Source organism: Strigops habroptila, chromosome 10 (genome assembly GCF_004027225.2).
Source record: "Strigops habroptila isolate Jane chromosome 10, bStrHab1.2.pri, whole genome shotgun sequence".
NCBI classification, from domain to species: domain Eukaryota; kingdom Metazoa; phylum Chordata; class Aves; order Psittaciformes; family Psittacidae; genus Strigops; species Strigops habroptila.
The window spans coordinates 41,494,634-41,509,007 of record NC_046359.1 but is presented as its reverse complement, the minus strand read 5'-3'; the positions used below and the strand labels follow the sequence as shown (position 1 = coordinate 41,509,007).

Sequence of the window (14,374 nt, the reverse complement as noted above, 5' to 3'; positions counted from 1 at the left end):
GATGCTTTGGATTTACAAATGTGGTAAATGCTCCATCCCAAGGCCAGGTTGGATGGGGCTTGGGAGACATGGTCTAGTATGAGACATCCCTGCCCATGGCAGTGGGTTGGAACTGGATGGTCCTTTCCAACCCAAACCGTTCCGTGAGTCTCTGATTCTAAATAATTCTATAAATAACCTCTGTTTCAGTAAGGCCCTATCTGGTAATCTGTTATGGAGTACTTGAAATGAGGGTTTGGGGAGCTAGAAGCTGAACAAAATGATTTAAAAAAATAATCTGTTACCCTCCCTTTTTCTTTCCTCTTATTCCTCCCTCCTGTTCCTGCAGTGATCTGGCTCCGTGGTTGATATCACAGCACTACAGCTGTATTTGCTGATCTGATGCTCAGCAGCTTTGGGGGACTGCCAGGAAAAAAGCGAGGTGGATCTTCCCGTTGTGTTGAGTACCCTTCTGGCTGAGATTTAGGGTACTCAGTACGAGCAAGTGGAGATTTTGGGTTCGTTTCAGTGGTCTGTGACTCCTTTGTGAAACAAAGATCAAGGAACTTTCCGTTGCAATGTAATGATAGATTAATATTCATGGATGTGAAAGCACTTGTTCATTATGTCCTAAACATCTGACTGAAAGGCACAACTACCCGTGCAGTCTCTTCTGAGTGCTAAGGTGGTCTGTCCTTACTGCAGCCTTTTCTTAAAGGCTGTGTTTGTATAGCAGAGAATATAGATTTTATTTACTTGTAAACTGTGAAATAATTGTAAATGCAGACAAGATTAAGTGAATATTGTCTGGTTTTATATCCATTTCCAAAGATGCAATAACAGAAAGCGGGTTGCAGTGTGAGGAGTATTCTTTAAGGATGTCTGAAAATGTAGGCCACAAATAAAAGTTCAGTTAAGTTAGAAGATTAGATAATTAAAATTCTAATGAGTTATGTTGGATATCTGCAGGTCAGACAAAGAATAGGATAGTCTGAAATACTTTGTTTGCTAGCGAGGATCCTTGTAGGATCTATTTTCAGATCCTAACACAGTGATTATGCATTTTTTTAGCTCATCGCTGGGTATCCTAATGATATTTTTGAGGGTAGATTAAAGTTGCTTGCATTACAGATTTGCAAGAGTTGGCTGCATTGGTCCATGTGGGAGGATTAAAAACGTGCACTGAAAATTTGGAGGGGATTGGATCATCTTTGGCAAGTCTCTAGGTTGGATTGAAGGGGCAGACCTCTTCTCAGGTTGACCTTCAGAGAAAGATATGAAGAACAAAGTAGGACAACACATAAATTATTACGTACTGACTTAAAGTTGGCATGGCTGGGAGATATAGAAGGCAATGTAACATTAGAACAAGTGTGAAACAGGGCCTGTGGGTTTTATTCCAGATTCTTACTAACTGGCTGGGTAATTACTCATCTCTCTGGGTCTCCTTCTGCCCATCTGGTAAGTTACCTAGCTGCCAAAACTGTTGCAAGGCTTTAACTAAAGGTGAACTGCAAAGCAAAGCAGTTGGTGTGTGCCCTTTGGTATTCTGTGATGTGTAGCCATGCCTGTGATATCTTCTTCCCCCAGCTCTACAGGCTCCTTACATCAAGTTTTCAGCTATTAGAAAAGAAGGTTAGTAATATTTCACCAATTGTAGATATCAACTGCCTGGTAGTGAAGGAAGGAGCAAGGGCTGCCAAGGTTAAAATTAGGTAAAGTTGCCAAATGTTAGGTTACTGCAGAGTGAGGAGAAGTTGAGGAAGGTTTTATTAATGTAGACTGCGCTGGAAGAAGAGGACTTTGATGTGCAAGGTGAGAGAAAGACTTGTGAAGAAGAATGTTTTAGGACTTTTGGGAGATTGCTAGAGGAGGTAACACTTTTCTGCCTTGTCTCCTCCAAAATGTGTGAAAGATGACAGTGGCTGGGCTGTGTAGTAAATTGATGTTATGAAATCTGGGAGGCTTTGGCAAGGCTTCCTGAAAAATCAAAGGGAGGAAGAGAGCTAATTTGTGGGGACTAAATATGAAGGGTTTCTTGCTGTCACTTAGCAAGAGGGAAGTGTAGATTCAGCATCTTCCATCTTAGAGCAAGAGCTCTAAGCATGGTGTTTGCGGTTCAGTGGGATGATGGGGTAGTCTCTGGGGTGCAAGTAGTGTGGACTCCTCACGGTTGCCTACTTGCATCGGTTATTCACAGCAGTGATTATTCTGGGGTGCGTCACTGTGGAGAGTCTCAGTTGGGTTGAGAATGCCCTGTCTTGCTTTAGCTAACAAGAAGCTAATTACTTTGTTAAACAGCTTTGGCTGTGATAATGAAGGATATACTGACTTGCACAAGATAATTGCAGTTATGAATTAAAGATGTCTTGATCTGATTTGTTTGTTTGTGTGGATATGCTCTTGCTGCTGTTTAGAAGCCCAGTGCAGAACTTGGATTACAAAGGCTTTTGCAATCAATATTTATTTAAAGAAAAGAAGTCCTGACAAAAGGCAGGCTTCTTTATGGTGTGGAGCCAAGCCTTGTTTTCACTGCAATTTTCCTCTGGACAAAGTCATTTATAATTGATTAGGCAAAGAGTGTTTAAGGAGAAACAAATACACAAGGGTAGAGCCAGCCGTGTGTGCGCATTGATGGCTCTAAGTAAAGTGGAAATACTGCCTTCATAAATGCAAAGCCTCACATTCGCAGTGAGGTCGTGTGCAGCTTTTATTAAGCCAAGTAGCCTCAATTAGCTCCGCTTATTGGGAGTAATGTGGCCCTAATATGAATGAATAGGAAGAGACTGGGAAGGTGATGGGGGATGTGCTCTTTGTCTTGAGATGCCTTCTGTGCCATTTTGCCTGGAGTGAATGTCTGTTTCTGATCAGAGGGATTGACTCTGCTGCTAAAATACCTCACCATGTTGTATTTGGGTATTAGACCTCTCTCAAACTAAATGAAAACACTTCTGGGTGCAGGGGAACATGCAAGTGTTTGCCCTTTTCAAGATTTTTCTCTCCAGCAACAAATCATTGTATGTTACTCTTTAACTTCCAAGCGCTTACATGGGTTTTTGTTTTGCTTTTCAGATTGTTTCAAGAAAAAATCCAGAGGATGTCCAGGAGGTAACAGTTTAAACTTGTGCAAATGTCTTTGTGTATCACACTCTGCCTTTTGAAGCATCTTTGATATACCTTAGCAATTTTGTTGTGTTTTGTCATTGTAGTTCTTTGTATGTTTCCATTTGTCTTTAGCTTTCGGTTGAAAACAGTAGCTAGTGTGACATGTTGCAATTCATTCCTCAGTGATGAAGCCTGACTTGAAACAAAGTCTTAGGGAGTAGCATGTCTTTTGATGACAAAACTGCTTTGATAACTTTTCAAGCTCTTTTCTTAGGGCTGGAATTGGCAAATTGATGGTTACTTAACTCCTACTGGTAAAATTAGAGATCAGTCCACGATCCAAGTCTTAGGTCTCAGCTGTAGGTAGCTCTTTTCCGCTTTAACCACTACTTCACTGAAAAGCCTACACCATTACTGTCTATTAGGGAAAAGGGAAATATAGAGTAGTTGAGAGAGATTAGACTGCAAGTTGTGTGTTATGCCTGTGCCTCTGAGGCTCCTTTAGCAAAGCATAGAACTGGAAAATACTAAAACTTTAAAACTGCTTACTCTTTGCCTCTTCCGAAAAGACTCTGAATGAGAGTCTGCTGTATTCTTGTGCCTCTTTAATACCTCAAAAGGCTGGCAGGAACCATTTTATTGAGACAAAAAAATACATCACGTGTGTGTGGGTTGTGGTTTTTGGGGTTTTTTTTAGATTACACCCCCTCCCCCCCCCCCCCTTGATTTCTTCTGGACTAATGGTCACTGGTGCTATTATATGATGTACATGCAAAATCTTCCTTCAAAAGCACAACCTTATGGCTTTTCAGACACTGTGTAACATAATGCATCTGTTCGATTTCTGGTGCAGTCTCTTACTACAGTTGAGGAGAACCTGGATAGTTGATGAAAGAAGAGCCCATAAATGAATTCATTGCATCTCTGTGTGGTCAAACATGAGTTACTGATTAGTGGCTTGGCAGAGGTGAGAATTGGCTAATACACCTAACACCCCTTTGTTGCAGCCTTCTTTGAAATCCTGAGAATCAGACAAACATGAGCATTCATGCTTTTTGTATTTATTTTCTTTTTAATCTCTAGGAGATTAAAATAACCTGTCAGAATCAGGATAATGGATCTGGGGTTAGAACTGCATTACTGTAGTCTGTAGCTTGATGTTCACCTTTTCCAGGAAGACTCCTGAATTGAACTTTTCCATGAGCACATTCTGCCATTCCCTTAATCTTCATTTGTGGGAAAACCACTTTATAGCAGCTGTTGATGAGCCAGTCATCAGAAAAATATATTGTAAGTGTCTTTTAGCTAGAGTATTGCATGAATATATGTTAAAGTAGTTTTGAAACAATAGCAAAACAATATCTTTTTGTCGTTGCTTTGGTTCTTGCTCTGATCTGTGGCTGTAGCTTAGCCATGTAGAGTTCCACATACTCTAGACAATAAGGAGACATGAATGTGCTATGAGCTTATTGATGATTGCCCTTTTCCACCCTTCATTGTACCAAATTAATTATTTTGCATGTGATAATATGTTAGGTGTGGTGTGATTCTGTTATAAGCAGGCATCTGAAAGTACCTAGTTATTAAAAAGAATATCCTAGATGGTAGTTGCCATAACACTGAATTGTAGTCAGAGAAACACATACGTTGGGAGCTTTTTCTGTTATATTGGCTGCTTATGCTAAATAGAGAATTGTGGGCAGCCTTTGAAAGAAAAAGAATATGCTCCTAACCTGTTCCCATGAAAATAAATGTCCCTCAGCTTTCCAGAATTCTCAGTTAGAAATTCAGTGGACAAAATCTTGTGCACACAACCACCCTGTTGCTTTATGATCTGTCCCATGCAACCCCCTTCCTGCACCCATATATGTAGTGATTAGACAAGGGGTGATGGGTTCAAACTAAAACAGGGGAAGTGCAGGTTAGATATAAAGAAGAAGTTGTTTACTGTGAGGGTGGTGAGGCCCCGGCACAGGTTGCCCAGAGAAGTGATAAATGCTTCATTCCTGGCAGCGTTCAAGGCCAGGTTGGATGGGGCTTGGGCGACATGGTCTAGTGTGAGGTGTCCCTGCCCATGGCAGGGGGTTGGAACTGGATGATTTTAAGGTCCTTTCCAACCCAAACCATTTTATGATTCCGTGATTCTATATAGGACCACTTAGCTGTGCCTCCCTCCTCAGAATTCTCTTTTAATACCACTGCTGTGATGTTAATACATACGTTATGTATGTACAGCTGCACATAAGGCTGTGTGTTGTGACTTAACTCTACTTGCCAGTTTTCGCTCACCTCTTTTCACTGCCCTTTGGGATACAAGCCTTTAGTACAGCATCTCTCCCACTGCAGCCAATTACAATTTGAAATAATTCCAGCTGTTGTTGCTGGGACAGGGAGGAAGATAACCTTGTAAGGGCTTTCTTCTCAAAAGGAGAAAAGAAGTTCAAGTTGAATGGAAGAGCTGATACAGAAAAGCTAGTGGGCTTTAATTTCCTTGTTTCTGAGGCTCGATGGTGGCAACATGGTGTGTGAGGCAGTTGTAGCTAGGGTAGTCTTGTGGGTTTTTCCTCTTATTCATGGAGGAGAAAGGGCTGTTCGTTGTGGAACAGATGAATCACATGAGTTAACAGAGATCTACTGGCTCCAACCGTGACAAGCACCTTATTGCATTACAAGTCTAACATATGTTTTGTGATACGCTTGCTGTGCTTCGTTGGGCCTCAAAGTACAATGTGTCCTTCCTCCAAATCTGATTTCTAATGAGTATGTTAGAGCGGGAACTTTGCTGAGCCACATGCATGCAAAGGCATGATTTCTGTGAGCTTGTGAAAGGTTTTAGGATGACCTTGACTGCTTTTGCTGTGCAAGCTACTTACAAATATTTGTTTTTTCCTCTTGGCTATTGGGAGATCACTTGCGGCAGTAAAAAATCCTATTTTTTTTTTTAGTGGAACGGAATCTCATGCTTTTATTTTTCTGGCAGCTTTTCATGTTGTCTCCAAGTACTGACAATACAATAACTTCAGGTTTCGAGACTTCACCATCATAAGCAATTTTCTTTTCTAAATGCATGCTGAAGAAGCGCTAATCATCCACTTCCAAGATATTGGATTAGATGGAAGTACAGCATTGAAAAAGTATTGTTTCTGATAGCAAAATGACTAGTTTGCCTTCTTGAGAGGTAATGATTTGTCTTCCCTTGTCTGTTGAACTCCACCAAGTACTCAGTGGTAATGGAGTCCTGGAAATGTGTGTGCAATAGGTGGAGCTGAATCAGGGCTGCTAGTTGCATCATAGCTGAGTTTATAAGGTGGAGAGAGTGTTGCCACATTAAAGCTGTGCATATCTACCGTTAATAGTCCTGTTACCATATATCTGTATTGTTCTGTAAGCAGGACTTGTATCTGCTGAAACTTAGAAGGCCTGAGACCTTAGTGTTAAAACTAACAAAAAACCTCCAAAACTCCAACAAAACAACAAAAAAACCCCTCTAAAAATTAAGCCTTTTACTTGGTTCTAGGTCTGCTTTGCTTGAAAAAAGTAGTTTTTCAGTTACAATTGCTCATGAGAGGCAACCTGTTACATCAGTCAGAAGTATTTGGAAACTTTATGGTTAGTTGTAAGCTAATTGTGACATTTGATGGACAGAACACTGGAATTGACTCCTGAATGCACTGCAGGCTCTGTCTCTATTCTTTTTTTTCCTTCCCCTGTTCTACTTTAGTCACTTCACATTAGTTTTGAGGTTTATTACAGTGGCTTCGTGAGTCTGACCAAAACTGAGGCCAAGATATAAAATGTCTTTGGTAATTTTTTTCATCCTGATAGCAAACCTGTTAGCAATCGATTGGGTGTAAATTTTGTTGCTCAGTTCTTTCCCTAGCCTCATTTTCCTGTTGGGTTCTCTTCCTTCCTTGAATGGAAAGAATAAAAAGAATGGGATGGAGGAATGGAGGAACGACAAGGTAGAAACCTGGCTGGGATTTGACTACTTCTTTCTAGAAGGGATGGATCAGAAAAAGCTGGGGTAATGACCCAGTGTTGTCTTTGCATTCCTGAAGTTGGAAACTTTGCCTGGATTACAAAAGGAACATACTCAATTTTTGGATCAGGGTTATTACTAATAAACCATTTAAAATGTGGGCTTGCGTTTACCCCTGATCAGCGTTTTACAGAAACAAATTACAAGCAGGTTTGTTGTCCTGGGTGCTTAATGTTCTGTCCTTCAGAATCCCTGTCTTGTATTGATTTCTCTTGCCTCGTTTTCTGCTGTTTCTCTTCCCCATACCTGCAGCTGCATCAGACACAGCATGTTATTGAGTGTTGGACAGTGCAGTGCTACCACTTGCCATTTTCTCCTCTCTTACTGGTTCTCTGTGTAGGTCTGGACCTCAGTGTGATGGAAACAGTGCTGCCTTTGCTCTCTTTGTTTCCTTCTTTGGCATTTACTTATGATTTTTTTCTCTACACTGAAGTCTTGGTAGCCAAAACGGGGTTGTGGACACATAATGACCATTTTTGTTACAGTTGTTAGAGTTGGCACTTCAGATTGTATATTTTTGTTAAACATATTTGCTGCAGGTGGTGGTCTGATTTCTAAAAGACCAATACATATATTTGTTGTATGAGGCAATGCGAACAATGAACCTCACTAATACTTCTCTCCCGTTTCTCTGCTTCAGATAGTTGTTTGGAAGAGATACAGTGACTTTAAGAAACTGCACAAAGATCTCTGGCAAATTCACAAAAACCTGTGCAGACATACAGAACTCTTCCCACCTTTTGCCAAAGCGATACTATTTGGTAAGCATAATTTCTTCCTGACGTGCTGAACTCCTTTGATAACTCAATACCTGTAAATAAGTCTTGTTTTGCAGCTGCATAGAGCTGTTTTTTGTGTGCTTTTACTAATCTACTTTTAGGTTTGTTGTATCTTACTTGCAGGTGTATCATAGCTTGATACTTCACTTTTTTAGCACGGGTAGTTGTGTCCTTGCTTCCCTGTTAGAGATAGTAGCTCAAATATGTATTGGTGTGGATGTTACGTATCTTTACAACACACATTCCCTGTTTTCAGGAGCATGAGGTCTATATTAGCTTTGTGAACAGCACTTGAGCAAAGAACAAAGATTTTCATATAGGAGCTGTCTGATTTTTACTGATGGGTTATAGTGAAGTAGCAAGTGGTGGTTACAGAAAGGAATTTTTTGTTTTGGATATTTCATTGTAATTATCAAATTTATCTAATTTATCTAATTGTAATTATCAAATTTATCTAGGCTTTAGAGATCAGTTTTACATGCAGCAGTTAGCTATTTCACCAAAACAACCTGTAGGAGAATTGTGGCTCTACATGAGAAATACATGTCAAAAAAGCTTTTTGGAGTGCATCACCATGTGCTTTCAAGCCTTTTTCCCCAAGCATTTTAATGTCGAATATTTTTAGGTGTCCGGCAAGTGTTTGGCATTTCTTTGCATGCATCTACTGTGTGTTCTTGGTTGGGTTTGGTTTTACATGGGCTTTTTAGTTTCTAAAGTGCTTTTGGTGTTACTGAGGCATTTCCATGGCACTTACGAGTCGTTCTAGCATATTAATTTCTTTATTTTTCTTTTTGCAAGGCTTCTGATGTGGATTTGGGGCATTTTTCGGTGTGGTTTTTTTTTGTTTCTAAGGCAGGGCTGTGGTTTCTTTGTGTCCAGGATTTCTTTGGTGGGTTTTTTTGGCGTGCATATACCACACAGTTTTCTGTGGGATTTGAAGTGTCCGTCATGTTTGACTTTATTTGCCACGCGTCTACCACTTACGAGTGTTTCTAAGGCATTGCTGACAGCCCCAAGTGTGTTTGGTGCTTTTCAGTCTGCATCTACCACATGCTCTTTTTTGGTGTGTTTTTTGGCAGGCTTTTCAGTTTCCATCACTTCTTTGGGGGTTACTAAGGCATTTCCGTGGTGTTTCCAAGTTGCTTTAATATATTTCGGTGTTTTCTTTTTTAAGCATCCAGCCTGTGGTTTTGTGTGTGTGGTGGATTTTTTAATGTACCTTTCATGCTTTTGAGCATCCAACATGTTTGGCATGTATTGGCAAGCATCCACTTCATGCTCTTTTCTTTGTCAAGGATTCTGGTGTGAAATCAGGACTTGTTTTGTGTGTGGCTTTTGGTTCTTGAGGCACTGCTGTGACAATTACTTTGCCGGTGTCCAGCATTTCTGAGGGGTAGCTCTTCTCCATGCATATATGGCATGATTTTCAGCATTTGTTTAAGTGTTTTTCAGCATTCTTTAACATGTCCAGCATATTTGGCATTTGTTTTGGGCATGCATCTACCACATGCTTTGTGAGTGTTTCTGAGGCATTTCTAAGGCGTTGCTAACTGTGCAGAATGGTGCTGCTTTTTAGTGTTCTGCTTTTAAGCGTCCAACATATGTTTGGCATTTCTTTGCATCTGCCACTTATTGGGTGTTTTAACAGGTTTTTAAGCATCCAACATGTTTGGTGGGGTTTTTTTGACATGAATCTACCATGCTCCTTTTGATGGGGTTTTTGGTGGGCTCTTTGGTTTGTGAGGCGTTTTTAGTTTGTGAGGTGTATTTGGTGGGCTTTTTGGTTTGTGAGGCGTTGTTGGCGGGCTTTTCGGTTTGTGAGGTGTTCTTTGGGTTACAAAGGCATTTCCATGGAGTTTGCAAGTTGGTTTTGTGTCTATTTTTCTTAAAGCATCCAGCCTGTGTTATGGTTTTTTATATGGCCTTTGCATGGCGTTTAGTGTCCAGCATGTTTGGCGTTTTTTGGCATGTATCTGCCATGTGTTCTCTTTTTTGGTGTGGATTGGGGGGCATTTGTAGGTGTGGTTTTGGTGCCTAGGGCATGCCTATGATGTTATTTCATAGATCTTAGACACATAGAATGGATTGGGTTGGAAAGGACCTAAAGATCATCCAGTTCCACCCCCCTGCCATAGGCAGGGACACCTCACACTAGAACATGTCACCCAAAGCTCTGTCCAGCCTGGCCTTGAAGAAGACCAGGCTTTCTTTGTTGTGTATGTTTGGGGTTTTTTAGGGTTGGTTTTTTTTTGGGGTGGGGAGGAGGGGATTGCAGGTATGTACTGCATGGTTTTCAGTGGGTTTTTAAGAGTTATTCAGCATTTTTTGGTGTGTCCAGTATATTTGGGGCTTTTTTAGCATGCATCTGCTGCATGCCATTATTGGGCATTTGAACAGGTTTTTAAGCTTCCAACATGTTTGGCACTTTTTCTTGGCATGAGTCTACCATGTGCCCTTTTTTTGATGGAGTTTTTGGATGGATTTTTAGTTTCGAGGTGTTCGTGGGCAGGCTTTTCTGTATTTAAGGTGTTTTGGGGTTAAGGCCTTTCTGTGGTGTTTACAAGTTGGTTTACTGGGATAGTTGTTTGGTTTGTTTAAACATTCAGGCTGTGTTTATGGCTTTTGTATGCACCTTGTGTGGTATTTAGTGTCCAGCCAAGGTTTTTGCACCCTTTTTTGGCATGGTTTTCTTTTCTTTTTGGTTTCTCAGGCATTGCTGTGGTAGTGTTTTCCATTGCTGCCTTTATTCCTAATATGTTTTGGTGGGTTTTTAAGCATACAGCACACTTGGGGCGTTTGTGTGCGTTTATGATATGCTTTTAAGAGTGTTTTAGCATCCAGCATGGGTTGGTTTGTTGTTTTCATCTTGCTACCACCTGCTTTTTTGTGTTTCTTCCATATAGTATTAGCATTCTTAGTGTCCAGCATGTTTGGTGGTTTTTTGGCATGCATCCAGTGCATGGCTTTGTGTGTATTTGCGTGTTTCCTGTGCATTGTGCCTGCCTTCAGTGTTTGTCATACATGTCTTTTCCATGTGTTGTCCACGTTTTAGCATCCAGCCATTGTTTGGTGTTTTTTGGCATGCATCTAGCACTGATTTGTGAAGGGTTTTTGTGTGTGTGTAGCAGTTTTAGCAGTATTGGATGTGTCTCTAGAGCATTTTTCCCCATATCCTGCCCATGGCAGGGGGTTGGAACTGGATGATCTTAAGGTCCTTTCCAACCCAATCCATTCTATGATTCTATACTTTTTCTCTGTCTCACGTTAGCATATTTAGCATTTTTTTGACATGCATCTGTTGCATGCTTTTACATGTCTTTGTCATGATTTTTAGTATAATTTAGAGTCTAGTATGCTTTTGGCATTTTTTGGCATGCATCTCCTACGTACATACTTCACATGGAGACATGTGCAAAAAGGTTTTTAGCGTTTTTTCATGCTTTTAGCATAAGCTTTTGTGCACCCTGGCATTTTTCTGGGGTTCTTTTTCTGCATTTTTAGGTTATTTGTTGTGTGGTGATGGTTTGTCTGTTGTTGTTGTGTTTGGTTTGTATCTATTTTTTTGTTTATTCAGGTTGCCCAAAGAAGTGGTAAATGCTCCATCCCTGGCAGTGTTCAAGGCCAGGTTGGACACAGGGGCTTGGAGCAACCTGCTCTGGTGGAAGGTGTCCCTGCCCATGGCAGGGGGTTGGAGCTGGATGATCTTAAGGTCCTTTTCAACCCAAACCAGTCTGGGATTCTATGAATATTATACTTTTTTTTTAGTGTATTATGCTTTTTGTATTTTTTTTTTTTCCTTTGTGTATATGTGTGTTCACTATTCCTTTGGGATAATTAAGCCTATTGGATTGGAAACTGCCAAAACTGTGGCTGTTTAGTCACCCTTTTTTCTACCAAGATCACAATGCTGCCTGGGGTTATGGTTCTGCAGTGGTATTTGCTGGCCCTCCTTTGCCTTGAGTGCCAGAGAAACTGTATGAAACTCCTCTGGAGGCAAAACCTCAGCCTGCAAAGCACAAATTTTCCTTTTGAAGTTTCAGGATCAAATATTGCCACAGACTTGGAATTTTTGGTACTTACTTTTTGTTTTCGATGGCTGCTGCATGTAGGCATGCCTTAAAGAATAAACTAACATAAAGAACTTTCAACAAGTTGAAGTTAGTTGATAACCCAAGTCCAATCTGCCCCTATAGCTTTTGGGGAAGCTGGGAACAAGCCCTTGCTGTGTGGAGCAGCTAAGGGAGAGGCAAGGGAGCTGAACTCTGATGCAGGTTTCCTGGCTCTCTGCACAGAGCTGGGTAGAATTCCTAGTTTAAATTGTCTTTCCCATCAGCTAAATTATATCCAACTTTTATGTGATATATACTAACTTATTTATGAGTTTGGAAGTGGGGTAAGTTTCGGTGCTGTGTCAGAAGTTGTGCGTTAATGGTTAGAGAATGTAGAATTAGTTTCATCCCGAGATGATTTTATATCTGATCTACAGAGTTAGAGTGTTCACCAGAGAAATTATTTACAAAGCTAACATTTGCAAGGCATAATTGAATTTCAGGTAGAAGATGTGGCAGCTGTTCTTAGAGGAGCAAAGAGAGGGGTAAAAAGAAAAGAAAATCAGGGTGGAAAGAGAGTATGGGCTTCTAATACCTGAAATCATTTTAAATTGCCAGAAATGCAAACTAACTGTTTTACACTAGCTCTGTAAGCAAGGGAAGAATTGAGTGAAATCCCTTCTGAAAGACGTCCTTCTTCTATTGTATTTGGTGAACAAAAGTGGCTGCTATGTACATTGTAGGAGAAGGAAATGTACAGAAATATTCAAGGTAGTTACTTATAAAAAAGCTCTTGGAAATTAAAACTAAACCAAACCAAACCCCACTACCTGTGACCGAAGCTGAGCCACAGAAGAATACAGGTTAAGAGGAGGTAATGTAAAAACAAAACTGAAATGATTGCTCCATAGCTGAAAGGAACAGAAATATCTTCTGTTTGATTTAAGAATCATCTTTCTGTTTAAAGCATAAAATTTTATTGCATATTCTCCCATCTCACTTCTCCATATAATAACTGCTGTGTGTTTTGTTTTCATTTAAAGCCTTTATCTTCAGATTTTTTAAATTTTTAGTTTATTTGAGTATCTTTTGTGCTAGAAGGGCTTTTATTTTTAATTTTGTTTTTTAAGATGTGTGCTCTAAAGAACCTATACATACTGTTCCGTAGAGAGTACACTTTACACAGTGAGCATTGCTGGTTCTGACAGGGAAACTCGCTTGTGTTAGAAGTATTAAACCTGAGCAGAATCTCAAGCTCAGCATTCAGAGTGTCAGGAGATGGTGTGGAGAACTGGGATTTATTTAGAAACAACTGGGTCATGCTGTGCTTCTACATTTCATGTCAACAAAGACTTGCCACATCTGCAGAACTCAACTGCATGTTTGATACCACAGCTTTTCATAATTATAATGTGCAAGTGCATGTGTTTTTATGCTGTTACAGTAGAGCTGCTCACATCAAAGCGTGGAACTTGTTAGGGGTGGGAAAAAGAAATAATCTCACGGTTTTTTTAGTTCACTCAAACCTTTTCCACCCGTCTTAGAGAGGAAACATAATGAACTCAAGCTTGGGCGTACACAATGTCCTAACAGATCCAGCTGTTAAAGCCTGGGTTGTTGTGCAGCAATTAAACAGGGGAAGTTCAGGTTAGTTCTAAGGCAGAAGTTCTTCCCTGTGAGGGTGCTGAGGCGCTGGCACAGGGTGCCCAGGGAAGTGGTAAATGCTCCATCCATCCAGTGTTCAAGGAGAGGTTGGACAGAGCCTTGGGCAACATGGTCTAGTGTGAGGTGTCCCTGCCCGTGGCAGGGGCTTGGAACTGGATGATCTTAAGGTCCTTTCCAACCCCAACCATTCTATGATTCTATGACTATGATACCTATTTCTGGGGAGTGATTATTCTCCCACCCTAATATGTATCACCATAATTTCTTCAGTATTTTCAAACTACTTTATTTTTTGTTGGACGTTTTAAGTATTCCTGTATGTTTGCTGTACATGACACTTTACCAGAGTGCTGGTAAATCTGTACTCAGCATGTCTTGTATCTAACAACTGCAGAAATGTACTCTAGTATGAAAAATAGTCTCCCCACACCCTGGCAAAAAGATACCAAAACCCCCAGATAGTGGTAAGTTGTTAGCAGTGAGTCAGAAAGATGACTCACATCATATAGCTCAGATGAGGATGCTTTCTGCATTCAAAAATACCAAATGAAGTAGCATATTTAAGATTCCAACTTAAGTATAGTTGAAAGCCTTGTGAGAACCCGAAATGCAAACACAAACCTTGCTAGGTGTTTTGTTGTTCAGATCTGCTCCAATAAAAACGAACTGTGGATTCTCTTCACAGGGATTTACGTTTGGTTTTTATGCACAGAACAAGTTTTGAATGGATCATTGCTGGAGGAACAGCAGAACTGTAC

At 40.4% G+C, this 14,374-nt stretch overlaps 1 protein-coding gene across 11 annotated transcripts in view; it reads left to right on the top strand.

The window, feature by feature from the left end:
- The window catches only part of RPS6KC1 (ribosomal protein S6 kinase C1), a 93,484-nt gene that overhangs the window by 1,979 nt on the left and 77,131 nt on the right, over positions 1-14,374 (top strand). For 7 of the 11 annotated variants that reach the window (XR_003993597.1, XR_003993598.1, XR_003993599.1 and 4 more), the window contains exons 2-3: positions 3,052-3,087; positions 7,764-7,884. Coding sequence is in view for 7 of the 11 variants with exons in the window: in XM_030500239.1 (XP_030356099.1) it covers positions 3,052-3,087; positions 7,764-7,884 (157 nt within the window). In the remaining 4 variants the exon portion in view is untranslated. Of the gene's footprint in view, positions 1-3,051; positions 3,088-3,811; positions 3,850-3,937; positions 4,052-4,167; positions 4,375-7,763; positions 7,885-14,374 lie in introns of those variants that run through there. The other 4 variants (XM_030500240.1, XM_030500235.1, XM_030500236.1 and 1 more) reach the window with 4 other exon arrangements.